Genomic DNA, 18,383 nt, shown 5'->3' with positions numbered 1-18,383 from the left:
GTCACACGGTAACATACAATGGTACTCCTGAAACTCAAGTCACACGCAAAACTAAGAACAAACAGAATAGATTCCCAATGCAAGGATGTACTTGTGAGCCACATGTAGTGGCTCACACCTTTAATCTCAATATTCAGGAGGTAGAGGCAGGAGGTTTTCTGAGTTGGAGTACAGCCTGGTCTACAGTGTGAGTTTCAGGACAGCCATGGTTACACAGAGAAACCCTGTCTTGAAAAACCAAACAATACAGACACACCACCACCACCACCACACCACCAACAACAACATACACACACAAACCTAGAAAAACACACAAAAGTACAGACATGCACACTCACATAAGAAATATCCCTTCACGTATGCAGCACACAGACAGTCCACGCCTGTGTGAATATACAGAGAAAGCTGAGCTGACATGCATGAATAAATCCCCTGAATTCAAGATGCTTGCCTCACTATATTCTTTTGTCCTATGTACCTGTTTCGCTGTCCTTGCCAGCATTTACAGAACAGGGAATGAGCAGGTCACTGACAGCCCAGCAGGAAGTATGAGTGCTAACACTACAGGACAATGATGAGACAGGAGGCAGAAATAACTGAAGTTGCTCAACTGGGTGGAGATGCAGGTCCAGCATAAAAGTCCCGCTGGAGTGTGCAGTGAAATAGACGGTACTCAGACCAGGACCATGGAGACCAGTGTCCTGCTCCTCCTTGTTCTTCTCGTGAGCTTCTTACTGCTCCTGGTCAGGGGCCACCCAAAGGCTCGTGGCCATCTCCCTCCAGGACCTCGTCCCCTTCCCCTCTTGGGGAACCTTCTGCAGATGGACAGAGGAGGCCTCCTCAACTCCTTCATGCAGGTAAGACACGCACAAAGCCCTGTGTTTGCTCCTGGAGGTCACTCAGTGGGAGAAGCAAGGGACTCCTTCCACACAGTAGGTTCAGGTGGGAAGTTTGCTTATTGGTGACGGATGGTGCGCAGGTCGGTTGACATGTTGGAATTGGGTGCGGCTCTGTGCTTGTAATGTGAAAAGAGTCGAGGTGTTGAGATGTGTGCCAAGGGCTTACAATTTTCCTCTTTGTCCAGAAGAGAAAGAAAAATGTCAGATAGCAGGAGAATAGATTTGCTTCTGCCAGCACAAGGGATTAGCCTGCTGTGTTCAGGAACAAAGGGGAGGAGAGGCAGGTCAGGAGGTGGGGTAGGTAGGGAATGCTTATTTTTATGTTTTTGTAACACACGGGCCATTCAAGGAGCTGACCCTGACAGCATCTTTTACAGTCTTCACAAGAGGGATTTCATCTTTAATTACCACTTCTTTATTAGTAACCACTTAGCATTCTTGGCCCCACTTCCCGTTTAGAGAGCTGATTTAGTGGCAACAATCCTGCTACCCCTTTGTTTTTTTAATATATCACCCACCTGGACCAATGCTGTATTCATTTGAATTTTAAAATTAGAAACAATTTCATTTTGGGGGGGGGAATAAGATCATCCTCTTTTTCTCAGGCTAATAATCCTTTTGAGCTAACATCTCGTGTGCTGGATTGACAGATGTGTGGTACATCTGGCCATGAGTGTTTTTCAAATGTGCTTCATACATGCCAGACTGTTCCTCTTAGCATCCTATCCAATATTTTTGTTTTCTATGAAAATCTAATTCCTTCCGTTTTTATTTTGCTGTCCATGTCTCTGTGTCTAAAGGTCATTCCTACTTAGAGGTAATTATGGTTGTTTGAGTAAGTATGGATGTAGGAGCTATTTACTGTCATGTGAGCAACTTATGAACAGCTACATCACTGAAGAAAGTGGCACCTCCCCCAGCACCCTTACGCCCAGACACACAGTGAGGGTTGTTGACATCCTGTCATGATAGCACAGCATGCTGCATCTTTTCCCTGTAGGGACAATCATCATGTCATCTGAAAACAAGGTTCCCAGGGGCTAGATGATGTGCACCTGTCAGGGAATTCCTGCCCTCTATAGAGCTACTTAAATAACTGTTCAAATCAGTGATCGAATGTATGTGGCAATGTCAGGGAGCCAAGCTGCCTTCCTTGGCCCTCAGAAGCTGAGAGTCTGTTTGCAGATATAGAATGAATTCATAAAAATTAATTTGACAAGTTTATCTGCTCACCTGGGTGATATTGGATACAAGCAAAGCAATAGGAATTTTAAGATTGGTTGGGAGTTCAACTCAACAAACTCATGTAAGTAGCAGGATTTGAACAAATCACAAAGAGTTTCTAGAATGATCACATTCTAGAAAAAGCCATTCCTGAGCAGCAGCTGGTGCTAGGGAAGAGTGGAGCCAGGTGGATCAGGTCACAGTGTGTCAGGGAAGAGGCAGGCATTGAATCTTCAGGTCATGGGGATGAACTGGCTTAAGCTATGCTAAGGACGGTATAAACTGAAGAGATTCAATTAAGCAGGCAAGAGAAATTCTCCTCATGTCTTTATCTGTTTTCTGTTGCTGCCACAAAAGTCCAGAGGCTAAGTTCTTTATCAATTAAAGGCTTATCCAGCTCGTAATTGTGAAATTTGACAGTCTAAGATCAAGCAGCCAATTCTTCCAACCTCTGATAGGTACCCTTCTTGTGTGTCACAATACAGTAGAGCACAGGAAAACCAGTCACATGCAGTAGATACTGACCATACAGGTTGGCCTTGTTTTATAATAATCCATTCTCTGAGAACCCAGCCCTCTCTGTGAGACCAGATAAAACCTATTCTGTGGATATACTCTGAAGACTCAATGCCTCTCATTAGGCTCCAGATCCCGAGGACTCTGATACCTTTCAACATAACCACCTCGGGGACCAAGCTTCCAGCAGAGAGTGCACAGAGGACACTTTAATCATGTTCAAGGCACAGCATATGGAACAGGCAAGAAGAAAGAACAGGTGTCCAGACAGATACTTCTGGATGCCAAGTGGTAGTGATGTCCTGTAGTGAAGCCCAAAACTAACCAGCTCGGCTTTTTCAAGTGTGTTGTGGATGAGCCTGGAGCCTGCCTCAAATGCAGCTGCTAAAGGCTGTGTCAACTCCATAAGGTCCAACCCCATGTGCGGATGCACATGAGGCAGCAGCAGGCAGGCCCTCTGGAGTGGTTTTTGGAAGCTTCTCTGGTGTCTCAAGAAGCTGAGACCTCTTCTAGGCAGCTGTGTTCTAAGATGGTTGTGTGGGCTTTAGTCATGGTGTATCTGTTACAAAGACTGGAGTCTTAATGATGACATTCTTTTGGCCAGTAGTAGAGACACAAAGAGGAGCTAGACCCTCCATACATAAAATCACCAGTATTCTATGGTGTCATAATAACACTTCATTTTTCTTTAATAAATAAACTATGTGTTGTAGTGTTACTATTTTGGGGAGTGTTATTTCAGTATCATTTTAAACATAAGTATTTTTCTAGATGTGTGTTACATCACATGCTTTTTATTGGGTGCTGGGAATAAATCACACATGCCAGACAAGCACTCTGCCAAGCAAATGCATCCTCAGTCCATGGAGGAGGGACCTTTAGCATGTACCCCCCACTTTCTTTTGTTTTCCTTTGCACTTCCTTTTCTTATCATCACCATCTTGGCCATCACTCTTGCCTCCTCCTTTCTTCTTCTGAGATCTGCCTTATGAATGGATCAATGTATCTGTCACAAGAATGGATTTATCATCAAATTGAGTTCAGCTCCTTTCTTTCTCATATTCATGCATTGTTGCCTTTTCTTTTAACATGGATGACATGGTAAAAAACTCCTTTTATATGCATGCAATACTAAAAATGCCTGGTCTCAAAAAATGTAAGAAATAATCTGTGATCTATATAAAGTACCTCTTCTTGACATTTGGAAAATGAGCTGAGACCTAAGATGAGGTTCAGCTTGGGGAATGTTCACAGCAGAGGAACAGACCGTGAGAGGAGAGGCTGAGATCTGGTGCATACAGATCTGCAGCTCCCAAGTCTCCGAAGTGTTCCTGGAATAAAGCCACCTCATGATGTAACTACCACTGAAACTTTTCAGAATTAGGTTAAGAGTTCAGACCGCCTCTTTTGTAAATAGGCATACCGAAATTGACAAAAACTTGTGAGCATTTTCCAGGTCTTGTGACACACACATGATCCCAGCACTTGGGAGGTGGAGGCAGGAGGATCAGGAGTTCAAGGTTGTCTTTTAGGTACAGAGAGAACTTGAGACCAGCTTGGGATAAAAGATCCTGTCTCAGAATAAAACAATCCACAATATTATTCTGAGAATTCTTGGACTTGTTCCAGGTCTTTCTTGGGCCATCTAGTCACCCAGTATGCTTTGACTAGTGGCAAGAGAAGAGCTGAACACCTGTGTGACCTGGTTTAGGGGAAAAGGATTGGTACAAATTCTTCTCCATTCATTAAAGTCAGAGAGTTGTGGGATTGTGCCTCAGTTTTGAGTATTCTTGAATATTGCCTTTCTCTTCTGGTGACAACAAGGATACATGGCTCGCAAGGGTGTGACAATCTGTGTCTATTAAATGACAACTCACTTTGCCCACACACTGACTTATTTACCAAATAACTGATAGTTTACTAGGTCCATTTGTCCTGGGGAACATTCTATCTGTGACATCTCAGAGGCAGATAAGGTCACTACGCCTACAGAGCATTACCCTGGCAGTGGCAGACAGACACAGCGGATGGACGGGAACAACATGGTGTTTCAGCAAATGGTGGGAGTTTGTGACACAATGTCTTGCTTTGCTTGTGAACAAAAACTCTGAGAGACACAGATAGTGGCATCGAGGGAGGCGGGTGCTGCAGAAAGGACCTGAAGGGGAACAGGGTCAGGGAGCAACATGGGGCTGGTGTTATAGAGGAACAAGGGAGGAATGGAGAAGCAGAGGACTGATGGGATCCGGTCAGGTACAGCAATGCAATCATGGTAGGGATATTGATCAATTGATCAGTGAGGGTCTTAGGGAAAGTTAGTGGTATTAAGTTAAGAATGTTTCAGTGAATGCTGTGACTTGAGTTGTGGTGAAACTGTTCTTATGGATGGAAGAGCAGAAGTAGGGAACCAAGAGGGGGCTTGCAGAGAGTAGTGCATAGCATTTTAAAGTAACCTTAACTCTAACTCTAAAAACATGCAAATTTCTGAGTGTGTTGGTCTGTATGTCTGTCTGTGTGAGTATATTTCTATTTGTGTGCATACAACTGTTCATGGGGGCAGATGCCAGAGGAGGGTACCAGGTGTCCTCCTCCATCAATTCTGCTTATTACTTTGAGGCAGGATCCCTCCCTGAAACTGGGTCTGGAGGTCAACAAGTCCCAGAAATCCTATCTTCACTGTCAAACATTGCTCAGAAGTCAGAGGTATGCAAGAATACCCTGTCTTGTTATATTGGTGCTGAGATCCAAACCTGGTCAAACTTTGGCCAAGTTCTCTTATCTGTTGTACCCAAATTACAGTGTTTACAAATGATCTGTATCATATCGTCTGTCTATCTCTCTATCCATTCATCCATCTACCTACTGATATTTTTATCCACCCATCCATCCATCCATCCACCCACCTTCTATCTATTTTTATTTTCATTATCATCATTTTGTGTGTGTTTGTGTGTGTTTAAATGGTCCTCATGCATGTCTGATATCTGAAGAAGCTAGAGGACATCAAATCCCATGAAGGTGGCATTACAGGCCGTTGTTGGCTATCTGACATGGGAGTTGGGACTAAACTCTCTGCGATAAAGAGCCACTTCTCCAGCTCCAACTATTAAATTTTGAGTTAAGATATGATTGAAGTGGGTCATATCTCAAAAAGCACACTTCAATAAATTTGAAAGAAGAACAGATTCTTATCATTGATGTGCAGACCAGCTAACATCAAGACTGGTCCCTATCTCTGCTCTTGTAGTCACTGCCTTCCCACTATCCTGACACACCATCAACCACACCTGTGTTTGAACATCAGTTAGGTGCAGCAGATGAAATCAAAGCTTGCTTTTGTGTCAACATTGAGTTGGCTAAAATTCATCTACATTGTTGATCTCGTCTGAGAATTGTTAGTTCATTGTTGCATAAGAATCAGTAGTGTGACCCCCATCTAAAAACATAAATACGTCAGCATCAAACATGTATAGAGATTTATCTTGGCATTGTCACCAAACAACAATGGGCACTGACCATTTTCATAGCCTTTCATTTCTATTAGCTGCAGTGCAATCTAGAGAGAGGAAAGGTTACAAGAAGAAGGGGTGTTGTTTGCAGACCCTGCACCATGCTCCTCAAGGGCTCTCAGCACTGCAGGGTTGTCATGTTCCTGGAACCAGTTCCCCGTAGATCCCCGATGGTTGTATTGCAAGACATTTTTTCAAGTGTCCATACTGCAGTCATGACTCACATTCAGGACCACTACTACGTGACTATCACTTTCCTTCCCATGTAACCCAGTGGGTAGGTCAGGGCCGTTCTCTATGAATGTTGTCAGGAGGCATTGGACAGCCTTGGTGACAGAAAGCATGGTTCTTGATTGGGAGTCCAGAGATAAACAGCCAGTCTGAAGACTATGGGCATGTAACTACATGTATATCTGCATCCATATCTATATCTATCCTTTTTTTTTTGAGATAGGGTCATGTGTAGCTGAAGTTGTCTTCAATTTGGATGTGTAGCCAAGGATAACTTTTGATTCTCTGGTCTCTGTCCCCCTAGTGCCAGGATTATAAACAAGTGTTGCCCTGTCTCCATACTCTACAGTGCTGGTGTACTGACTAGGAAATCCAACCAATCAGTGCAGACCCTAAATGTCTGGTGAATTAACCCTTCACCTCTTAGGTCCTCAAAGGGCACGGGTGGCCAGGGGAGGGGTACCTATTTACCAATCTGTGTGTGTTTCACAGTGTAACAACATCTGCACTGACTAACCACAATCCTGGTGTGATTATCCTTGGCAGCTTCGAGAAAAATATGGAGATGTGTTCACAGTGCACCTGGGACCGAGGCCTGTGGTTATGCTGTGTGGGACAGAGGCCATAAGGGAAGCTCTGGTGGACCAAGCTGAGGCTTTCTCTGGTCGGGGGACAGTTGCTGTGGTTGAGCCAGTTGTGCAGGGATATGGTGAGACAGGCGACAGGATGGAGTGGAGGATGTATCCCAGGAAGTTGTGTGAGAGGTGGAGGCAAAGATGTGGGGAAGGACTCATCAAGTTTCCCCTATGTTCTTAGGTGTGATCTTTGCCAATGGGGAACGCTGGAAGGCCCTTAGGCGATTCTCTCTGGCCACCATGAGAGACTGTGGGATGGGGAAGAGGAGTGTGGAGGAGCGGATTAAGGAGGAGGCCCGATGTCTGGTGGAGGAGCTGCGGAAATCCCAGGGTGAGTCCCAGAGAATGGGTAGAAAGGAAGACGGTGACACAGGGACCTCAGTGCATAGCCTAAGAAAGAGAAAGAGTGTAGAGAAACAGACAGACAGACAGACACACAATGTATGGGGAGAATGAGATTTGGGCAGAGGTGGAAAAACAAGGGCAGGGAAAGGAATGTCAGATACATTGTGTCTAAAATAACTCAGAAATATGTACTGACCATAGTGGTCACTTCTCTTCAGAAAATCAATCTGATTTAATTTTCTGTCAACTAAAGATGACTGGTGCACACTAGTCCTCTCCAAGCTGCAAAACTGAGGCAAGATGGTCATATGTTCAAGGCCAGTCCTGTCTATGATTTCAGGTCCGGTCTTACAATGTGGCTGTGGCTGTTTGTAGAGCTATATACACCTATGAGTATAGCACCATATGAGTGGGCATGGTCCTACATGTTTTTAATCCCAGCACATCGGCGGTAAAGGTAGGAGACTGAGAGTTCCAAGGTCCTCTTCTATTGCCCGTAGAGTCGAAAGCCACTTTGACTCAACCATTGTAGTTGCTCCCTATCCCTGCCTTCTACTCCCATGGTCTTATCAAAGATAAATGCGGAATCTAGATCCAAGGGAAGGGAGCAGGAGGACCTGCAGACATGGTCTAAGCTGGGAACTGTGTTTTCTTCCTTGTGAATGTGCTGGTGAGCAGAGTGGACACAGAGGCTCATGAGAGTTTACTTTCGTAGAACTCAAAAGAACCCTGGTCACTTTAAGGTTTGATATATCAAGGCACATTGGTGACAAGACCGTTGTTCGCACATCCACTTCTTTACACAGGATATTTGTCATCTCTTATTGACCTTTCTCAGGAGATCTGAGAGGTCAGTAAGGAAGGGGGAGGGAAGAAAGATGCAGAGGCTGAGAAGAATGAACTGGAGAAAGAAGTGAGAGATGGAAGGACCCAGAGGAAGAGAAGTGAGCCCCAAGGCTGAGAGTGAAGCTCTTGAGCCCCAGGGAAGGATCCACACAGGATCAGAGACCACAGACAAGCCAGCTCACGGTGAAGGGCAACAGTGTCCCCAATACTGTTAGACTGACAAAAGCCCTCTAACCACCAGGGTCCATGACTGAACCTGGCACACAAAGGCAGCAGGGGCTGATGGCTTCTGGAACACCACAGAGCTCAGAAGAGAAAGGATAGATGGAGGAAGTCAGAGAAGGGATGGAGGAAGTCAGAGAAGCGATGGAGGAAATTAGTGAAGGGATGGAGGAAGTCAGAGAAGGGTGGGGGAAGTCAGAAGAGAGATGGAGGAGTCAGAGGAGGGAGGGATGGAGGAAGACTGGAAGATGCACATGGACTGTGCAGGACTTGGAAATTCACACAGCCATCCCTGAACCCTTCTCTGCACCATTCCCTCCAGGGGGAGTTAACTATCAGCTCAGAGTCAGGATGTTGTCCTGGGAGGAGAAGTGGTGTGGAGACTGACTACTCACACTCCACTTCTCTGTCCCAGCATCCTAGCTTCAGTCATGATTAGCTGAGTTTCCTTGGTGAAGGTGCCTCCCCTTCTGTGTATAGGAATAGCACCTCATAATCTCTATACTACTGAGGGGAGTTAAATAAAAGGATTCGTGCATCTCTGAGTGCAGAGTCATATATGGTCATCTTATGTGCAAATGTGGTAGCAGCTGTTCCTGTTCATTGAGTGGTGAGGGAGGGGTTCAGCTTTACAGAGATGGGGCTGAAGGCAAATGTTCCCTGGTTCTATATCTCCTGTCTCTTGTCCTGCATCCTCCTCCAGGAGCACCACTGGACCCCACCTTCCTCTTCCAGTGCATCACAGCCAACATCATCTGCTCCATTGTCTTTGGAGAGCGCTTTGACTACAAAGATCGCCAGTTCCTGCGCCTGCTGGACCTGTTCTATCAGACCTTCTCACTCATCAGCTCATTCTCCAGCCAGGTCAGTGGGTGGGAAGAGAGGAGCATCCAAGGCAGAGGAAAGAAGACGCTGCTAGGTGGGTAAAAAAAGGAATATCTTAGGGCTGAAGAAAGACAGAGACTACTTTGAGAGGCAAAGAGGTTGCGAGCAGGTGGGAGATAGGATGGGGAGCAGGGCAGAGTTGTAAATGCAGAAAAACAGTCATTTACAACTGCAGGAAGTGGTGATGTGGGTGCTGCAGCTGTAGCCCTGAGGGTAGAGGACTTGGTTTCCATGCATGAGGTCCTCATTGCATTTCCAGGGTTTGGTGGCACACCACTCATCCAATTCCAGAACATGGAGGCAGGGAGATGATAAATTCAGGGTGATCCTTTGAGTTTCCAAATCCCATGCAAGGCCAGTATGCCCTCTAGTTCTACCAGTCTGTCTGTTTACCACAGTGTTGATCTCAGACACATGCCTGTCTGCATGGGTATCATGATGTCAGCTCTCAGACACATGCCCTTCTGCGTGGATACCATGATTTCAGCTCTCAGACACATGCCTGTCTGCATGGGTATCATGATGTCAGCTCTCAGACACATGCCTGTCTGCATGGGTGTCATGATGTCAGCTCTCAGACACATGCCTGTCTGCATGGGTATCATGATGCCAGTTCTTAGGTACGTGTCTGTCTACATGGATGTCATGATGAAAGCTCTCAGGCAAATGCCAGGCCTGTCTGCTTCCTACCATGATGATAATATACTAACTTCTGATACTGTAGGCAAGCCTCAAAAATGTTTTTTTTGTAAGAGTTGCCTTGGCTATGGTATCTCTTCTGTGGGTATGCAGCAATATGCGGGGTGCAGCAATAGAACACTAAGAGCACTTCCATTTCCTGTGACCTAAAAGCTCAAGAGAACCTCCTGGGCCCTTCTTTCCTGCAGGTGTTTGAGCTCTTCTCTGGTTTCCTGAAGTACTTTCCTGGCGCCCACAAGCAAATTTTCAAAAATGTGCAAGAAATCCTTGACTACATCGGCCACAATGTGGAGAAGCACCGGACAACCTTGGACCCCAGCAATCCAAGAGACTTCATCGATACCTACCTTCTACGCATGGAGAAGGTAAGTCCTGCGTGAATGAGGGGATAGCTGAGAGTGAAGCCTGAGGATGTGAGCAGCAGAAAAGGGGGGCAGAGGATGGGGAGGAGAGACAGGAAATGGAGTGTAGGAGATGCAGAAGAGTCTGGAAAATGATAAAAATAAAAGGAAGAGAAAATGGGATAGGGAGAAAGAAGGGTGAGGAAGAAACAGGGCAAGGGACAAAAAGCAGGAAAGACCACAGAGGAAGAAAGAGCCTCTAGACAAACCATTATAAACTACCAGAGAGCACTGTAGAGAAAGAGGACAGAACAGACAGAAATCAAGCAATATTATTAAGGACTGAGAAATGTCATGTGATCCATATAATGTGAGACGGAAGGACAGTTCCCAGGATGTGTGTGCATCTTCCTGAAAGGCTCCTGTCACCCTTGACCCTCCCTTCTCTTTCCCATCTGGAATCAGGAGAAGTCCAATCAACACACGGAGTTCCATCACCAGAACCTCATGATCTCCGTGCTGTCTCTCTTCTTTGCTGGCACCGAGACCAGCAGCACCACTCTCCGCTATGGCTTCCTGCTTCTGCTAAAATACCCCCATGTTGCAGGTGAACCACAGATGGGGGGTTGGGGAATCTTCTATCTCCCTATTGGCTGGAAAGTTTGTGTGGATGAGAGAGCCATGGGCTTCTTATATCTGGAGCGCTGAATGCAATTCTAAACTAGGGCTGTGCTGTGGGTGGTGCATGAATAAACACTCACCTGCCTGTTTTCCATTGTTTTCACCTCTCAAGTAATGGTTGATCCATCCATCCTTTCATCCATCCATCCACCGTCCGTCGGTCCTTCTGTCCGTCCACCATCCATTCCCACTTCTTTCTTTCCTTCTGTCTTTACATCCTTCTATTCACTTGTCTTTCTCTTCATCCACCTATTTATCTGTTTACCCATTCTGTTCATTTCCCATCCATCTGTTATCCATCCAAGCCTTTATCCACCCCTATACTCAACTATTTACCCACTCATGTGTTCCTCTGCCCATCTTCTCTATATCCAGAGATTATTCATCCTTGATTCTTTCATCTCTACATCACCTAAGGGCACATATTTCAATCATTTATTTGGATGAATCAGCCTGTGAGTTTTATTCTTTGATCAGATCTAGTTGAGTGTGCTATCTATCATTGATTCATGGGTCATTCCTTAATCCTACTAACTGACATTTGAATCCACCCTTCATGTGTCCATCCATACCTCCAAGTATCCATTTAATAACTCACTCATTTATCTGTGACTAGTTCATCATTTAACACACCTACCCGTTTATTCCTATGTGTTATGCAGGAACAGAAATTATATCATTATATTTCAAATATGGAGAATTCTTACCATCTCTCTCTCCAGCCTTCCCTTACACTGATAGATGAAAAGAGCCCTTTGCTGTGGGCTTTCCTTGTCTTTCTGTTATTAGCAAGGTTGGAGCTTTGGAGAGAGTCTCTAACACAGGCGTGGCTGGAGAGAAGTGCAGGTGTGTGTGCCCTAGAGTGCTCTGTGTCTTTCTCGGCAGAGTCTCCTGGCTCTGCACTGTTCCTAAGCTATTGGCTCACAGAAAACAGAATTGCTGTGCATTGCTTCTGTGAAGGGACGGACATTCCATGTTGTCTCCCTTTCTGTGCAGAGAAAGTCCAAAAGGAGATCGATCAGGTGATCGGCTCACACCGCCCACCAACCCTTGATGACCGCACCAAAATGCCTTACACTGATGCCGTCATCCATGAGATTCAGAGATTTTCGGATCTTCTCCCGATTGGAGTACCGCACAAAGTCACCAAAGACACTTTGTTCCGAGGGTACCTCCTCCCCAAGGTGAGACCATCTGCAATTCCACATCTCTAATCTTTGGTCATCCTCCACTCTCCCAGTGACCACCCTCGGCCAGTTTGTGGTTTCCCAGCATTCTGTGGATCTCTAAGGACTAACAGTCTGCTATGGGAGCCAGGGTATGCTAATATCATTGCCTCTCACAATGTCTCCTAGAACACTGAAGTGTACCCCATCCTGAGTGCAGCTCTCCATGACCCACGGTACTTTGAACAACCAGATGCCTTCAATCCTGACCACTTCCTGGATGCCAATGGGGCTCTGAAGAAAAATGAAGCTTTTATGCCCTTTTCTATAGGTGAGAGGGACCTGTGCTTCCTTTCCCAGACACTAGAGAGCAGGCTCACCCTCCAGGATACAGGACTAGGTCCCTGATTACTTACTGCTATTCTGGCTGCCAACTTTGTCTGAACCATCACTTTCAACCTGTTTCCTGTCCCATGAAGGGACTATTGATTTAAGGAGAATTCTACTGAGGAGGATTTTGGAGAGGTATTTAAAAGCCTTTAAACGTGAGCAATTAATTTTCTTTCCAATTTTATTTTTAGGGGAAAATCTTTTTTTGAGTGAAAACATTTGTCTTTACGCGTGACTAAACGCCTAACAGAAGAGAGTGAAGGATGTTCACAGAGAACAAAATGGATTAAATGCACAAGGTCTTTCCTGCCCCTGCCAACAATAAACAACAGATTAATTAATAGAGGGGATGGGAGCACAGATATTCCCAGGTCAGGATGTCCAAGATAATTTTAAAGCCAATGTAGTAATTTCCATGTAAAGTCCTCAAAAGAGCAGAAGACAGTTTCCCCACCGTAGAAAGTGCAGTGATGAAAATCCATCAATTCTTTCTCAGTTGCATCAAAGCCATCCAGAGTGTTCCTCTTCCTGTTAGACTTCTGCTATTTTTCTCCTCCCCCCTTTTATTAAGAATAGATTCTTTCCTCATACAATATATACTGATTACAGTTTTCCCTTCCTTCTAGTCCTCAGAGTCTCCCCTCGGATCAACTCCTTCCTGTCTCTCATTAGAAAAGAACAGGCTTCTAAGAGTTAATAACAAAACATAACAAAACAAGACATCAGATCAAACAACAAACCATCACATCAAAGCTGTACAGTGCAAACCAACAGAAAAAGTTGGTCACTAGAACCAGAGACCCATTCATTCGCACACTCAGGAATCCATGGAAACTAGACTGAAAGCTTTAAGATGTGCACAGAGGACCTGGTGCAGACCCGAGCAGGCCCTGTGCCTGCTGCCTCAGTCTGAGTTCATATGAGTTTGCTCAGTTGGTTCTGAGCCTCGTTCTCTTGGTGTCCTGCATCCCCTCCGACTCTTACCCTTTTTCTGCCTCCTCTTCCTCTGGGTTCTCTGAGCTCTGAGGGGAGGGTTTTGACAAAGACATTCCATTTAGAGCTCTGTGTTCCAAGGTTTCTCTCTCTGTGAAACGTCTGGCTGTGTCACTCTGAATCTGTTCCCATCTGCTGCAGGGGGAAGCTTCTCTGATGATGGCTGAATAAGGAGGGATCTGATCTATGAGCCTATTAGAATATCTTCAGGGGTCATTTTGTTGTTACTTTTTTTTTCTTTTCGGATCTTATAGCATTTGGTTTTGCCTATGTCTCTGAGCTAGTTAGTCTCTGGCTCTTGGCCACCAAAACTATCACATATTCAAAGCAGACATTGATTAAATACTTACTCCTACAATGTGCCACAATTCAGCTGGCAGGTGTTAGTCTCATTGGCCCTACACCAATTCTTTAAGGTTTCAGGAATCTCTTAACATTCTCACTTGCGTTACAGGGGAGTGTCAAACTCATTCTTCTCCACTGCAATGGGAGAGTTGTCTGGGTTTGGGGAAAGGACAGTCCAAAGGCTATATACTGCCCTGGGGCTCACATGGCTCATTCTCTGTGCCCACAGGAAAGCGCATTTGTCTTGGCGAAGGCATTGCCCGCAACGAACTGTTCCTTTTCTTCACCACCATCCTCCAGAACTTCTCTGTGTCCAGTCCCTTGGCTCCTAAGGACATTGACCTCAGTCCCAAGGAGAGTGGCTTCGGCAAAGTGCCTCCAACATACCAGATCCGTTTCTTGGCCCGCTGACAGGGCTGAGGTGGCCAGGTGTCCCCACTCCTGTTGAGAATGGCCCCATCTTTCTTCCTCTGTGAGACCTGCTGCAAACCAGGCTGTAGGTCACTGCTCAAACCCTTACACCTTACTGCAGCTTCTGCAAAGCTCAGAGTTGTGTCCTATGCCCTGAGTGTTATTCTTTGGTCTCTGGTCACACCCATTTACCACGACCTCTGACCTCTCGTCGCCTTCTTGAATCTCTCTTACTGTCCTCTCTTGGCCTGTGCACGTGTGTCTCTCTGTCTCTCTGTCCCTCTCTCTCTCTCTCCTTTCTCTTCTGTTTCTCTTTCTCCTTTAAGTAATAAATGTTCAGTTTTATGCCTATTTACCTTGTCTTGTAAGCCTTTTACCCGCCACTTGCTCACCTGCCAGCTTGGGTGGTTCTCCCAGCCACATGGTGGGACCAGCCTGCCAGGGGTGAGCCACCGCTTGTAATCCCCCCCCCCCGGGATATCTCGCAGCTCCAAGAGCCCCCTGCCTGCCCTGCCATGTGTCTGCCGCTCACCACTGGGAAACTGCACCGCTCTGGCAACCATCTCTGCTGGGCTAGTGGCTGCTCTGTAAGCCTGCTGGGGGCACGCCAGGATTTTTAAATAACAAGACTGAGAATGACACTGGAGAAATCATTCACGTGTCTTGTTTGATGTGTGAACAGAGAGACTTCTAGAGGCCACATCTCATGCTGAGTCAGTGCCCTATTTCTCCTAACACCACAGGCCCCGTGTATCAGCTTCCAGTGCTCTATGATCTACACCAATGGACTCTGTATTTGGTCTGAATTCTGTGTCTATGAACTTGCCTAATATGTATGGTTCATGTAAACAGAGTCACATAGTATGTGATCTTTGGTGTCTGGCATCTTTTTACTTCACACAGTATTATCTTGATGTGGGGGTGTCATATATCAATCTGTTGATTTCATTGGTTAAGTAATAAACAAACTGCTTGGGCTCATAGCTTAGAACATAGGTGGGTGGAGTAAACAGAACAGAATGCTGGGAGAAGAGGAAGTGAGGTAAGACGCCTCAACAGAGACGCCATGCTCTGCTCTCCCCGGCAGACGAATTCAGCTCCGACCCAGGATGGACGTAGGCTAGAATCTTCCCGGTAAGCGCACCTTGGGGTGCAACACAGATGATTAGAAATGGGCTAAATTAATATGTGAGAATTAGCCTAGAAGAGGCTAGATAGAAATGGGCCAAGCAGTGTTTAAATGAATACAGTTTGTGTGTTGTTATTTCGGGCATAAGCTAGCAGGCGGACGGGGTGCTGGGGATGCAGCCCCACCGCTCATATCACTACATTATCTAGGTTCCTGTGCTTTGCAGGCCACAGTCAAACACCTTCAGGTGCTTTTATCCTTTCTTAGCATCCTCTCTATGGGCAGAGGCCTCCTCAGTTGATACACCCTGAACTATGTGATTCTGAACACTGATCTCAGGTTCCCTTACCAATAACTTCATTAGCCAAGGTTCTGTAAAAGAACACTAATGATAGAATTAATCAATCATTCTGTATATCTGCATCTATGTATCTATGTATCTATGCATCTATGTATCTATTATCTATCTATCTATCTATCTATCTATCTATCTATCTATCTATCTATCTATCTATCTATGGGATATATTAGACTAGCTTACAATCATTGGCAAGTTAGTGCAACAATGACCCATAATGGAAAGGCTGAGAATTTGGTAGTTGTCCATGCTAGAGTATGTAAGCCTCAGCTGTCCCGCATGACGCTGAGGTCCTGGAAGATGCCTGGAGAGCTGATGGTTTTCAGTCTCTGTTGAAATCCAAGAGAATTTGGATTCCATTCCAGCAACCACAAAGGTTAGATGAACTCGAGTGAAGACAGGCAGGCAAAATCAACAACTTCTGGCCCTGGTTCCAGTTCAAGTCAGCCTCTGTGTCTCCAATATCCAGACAGAGGCAAGATGTTGTGTGAGGTAGAACAGTCCCAGTCTCTCTGTCCCTCCCTCTCTCTGTTCTTCCTCTGCTACTGCCATGTGATCCGTAATAAGTTCCCATATCAAAAGTGCGGGACAGACTACTAAAGAATTTCAGACAAAGAACAAAATGGTGAGTTTTATCCCATGGCAACCTCGCTCCTGCTACTGATTTTGTGCATTAGTTGCTTTTTCTGTCACTGTGACTAAATGTCTGCTCAGAAGCAAGTGTGAAGGATTAGTTTGGGGTTAGGTTCAAGACAGGAAGACAGGACAATTGGGCTTCTAGGTTTGCTGTGTGAGCATGTGGCAGGTGAGAGGGGAGAGAGGAGGGTGTGAGGGAGAGGTTCCCTCAAGTAACTTCCTATCAAGTCTGAGAACGTCCTAAATTACTACTGGTTAGAGATAAAGCATTCAAACACATAAAGTCGTGGGAGGTCCTTCACATTCTAACCACGACAGTTTGTGACTGGATTGACATCATTGTCATAGGAGCGGGTCATCTATGGGGGTGTCCAGTTTCCTTTTCAGCTCTCCCAGTCTTAGGTGCCCTTGCTTGCCCCCTGACTGTTATAATGCAGCAGCAAATGCCTCACCAGACACCAGTGCGGTGTTCTGGGAAATAACTGCTTCCAGAAGCACAATGTAAACTGTCTCCTAATTATAATCTCCTGCTCCCTGGTACTCTGCCTCAGTAGGAAAACAGAGTTAGACAGTCTCAGCACCCTGAAGCTCTGAGTCCACAGGGGATAGAGACCCCGTTAGGGAGAGGTGGGTCAGGGGAAAGCCAGAGAGCTTCAGGAGCTGTGAGACAGCCAGGAGGAGGAAGTGATCACCAGTCACAGTGATCAGAGACCCAGAGATTCCAATTGCTCCTCTGCCAGGCTGAAGCCTCTCTCTCCACCTGACTGCTGGGCCTCACAACTCCTATCTCCCTACTTCTCGATTTTCTGCCATCTGTGGTTGTCACAGGCCAGAGACTGACTTGGGGACTCTCCAGAAATCACATCAGCACTGGGGTTGGGCTATGTACAAACACACAGAGAGTCATACCATAATATACAACTCATTCCTGTCACTCAAGCCATTAAGAACACACAAAGTACCTCCCCAATGTAAATATGTACTTTAATGTCAATATTCAGGAAGCAGAGGCTGGAGATTCTCTGAGTTTGAGGCCATCGTGGTCTACAGAGTGTGTTACAGGACAGCTAGGGCTACACAGAGAAACCCTGTCTTGAAAACAAATCAATAAAGGCACACATCACTAACACACACACACACCCCTCTATAGGAACACAGAAAAGCACACACATGCACATTGACATAAGAAATATCCCTTCACATATTCAGCAAACAACAGGTTCATGCCTCAGTAAATAAACAGACCAAACTGAGCTGAAAAGGGCACACTCACTCCCAGAAATCAAAATGAATTATTCCCAATGTTCTTTTGACCTATGTATCTGTTTCGTTTTCCTTGCCAACATGTAAGGAATACGTAGTGACCAAGTCTCCAGCAGCCCAAACAGGAAGTGTGGGTGCTCAAACTACTGGACAGTGATGAGACAGGAGGCAGGAACAGTTGAAGTTGCTCTACTGGGTGGAGGGCCAGGTTCATCATAAAAGACTTGCTGGAGTGTGTATCGAAGTGGACGGTGCTCAGGCCAGGACTATGGAGCCCAGTGGGCTTCTTGCTACTTCTGATCAGGGGCCACTCAAAGGCCCGTGGCCATCTCCCTCCAGGACCCTTTCCCCTTCCTCTCTTGGGGAACCTCCTGCAGATGGACAGAGGAGGCCTCCTCAACTCCTTCATGCAGGTGAGACATGCACAGGGCCTGTGCCCTATGGCATAGCCCCATGTTTGCTCCTGGAGATCACTCAGCAGGACAAGCCAGGGGCTCTTTCCACGCAGTAGGTTCAGGCGGGAAGGTTTCTGAGTGAAAGGTGAGATGCTGATTGGTGTTGGATGGTGCACAGATCAACAGGTGTGTCCTTGCTATGTTGGAATTTCGTGGGGCACTGTGCTTAGAGTGTGGAAAGAGTCGAGGTGTTGAGGTGTGCAC

The 18,383-nt window shown here is 45.9% G+C and overlaps 2 protein-coding genes across 2 annotated transcripts in view; both read left to right on the top strand.

Moving 5' to 3' along the window:
* The first annotated feature begins 679 nt into the window (after nt 1-679).
* Nucleotides 680-14,794, top strand: LOC142858498 (cytochrome P450 2B1-like). Its single transcript, XM_075987803.1, has 9 exons — nt 680-857; nt 6,926-7,088; nt 7,196-7,345; nt 9,131-9,291; nt 10,200-10,376; nt 10,818-10,959; nt 12,030-12,217; nt 12,389-12,530; nt 14,157-14,794. Exons 1-9 carry the CDS (start codon nt 687-689, stop codon nt 14,336-14,338), a joined length of 1,476 nt encoding a protein of 491 aa, XP_075843918.1. The 5' UTR covers nt 680-686; the 3' UTR covers nt 14,339-14,794.
* Nucleotides 14,795-16,464: 1,670 nt separating this feature from the next.
* Nucleotides 16,465-18,383, top strand: part of LOC142858504 (cytochrome P450 2G1) — a 74,757-nt gene continuing 72,838 nt past the window's right edge. The window contains exons 1-2 of the mRNA XM_075987821.1: nt 16,465-16,501; nt 18,004-18,137. Coding sequence (XP_075843936.1) covers nt 16,465-16,501; nt 18,004-18,137 — 171 coding nt within the window. The remainder of the gene's footprint in view (nt 16,502-18,003; nt 18,138-18,383) is intronic.

Source organism: Microtus pennsylvanicus, chromosome 1, assembly GCF_037038515.1.
Source record: "Microtus pennsylvanicus isolate mMicPen1 chromosome 1, mMicPen1.hap1, whole genome shotgun sequence".
Lineage (NCBI taxonomy): Eukaryota > Metazoa > Chordata > Mammalia > Rodentia > Cricetidae > Microtus > Microtus pennsylvanicus.
Note: the sequence above shows the minus strand (reverse complement) of the source record. Positions and strands in the feature narration are given on the sequence as shown.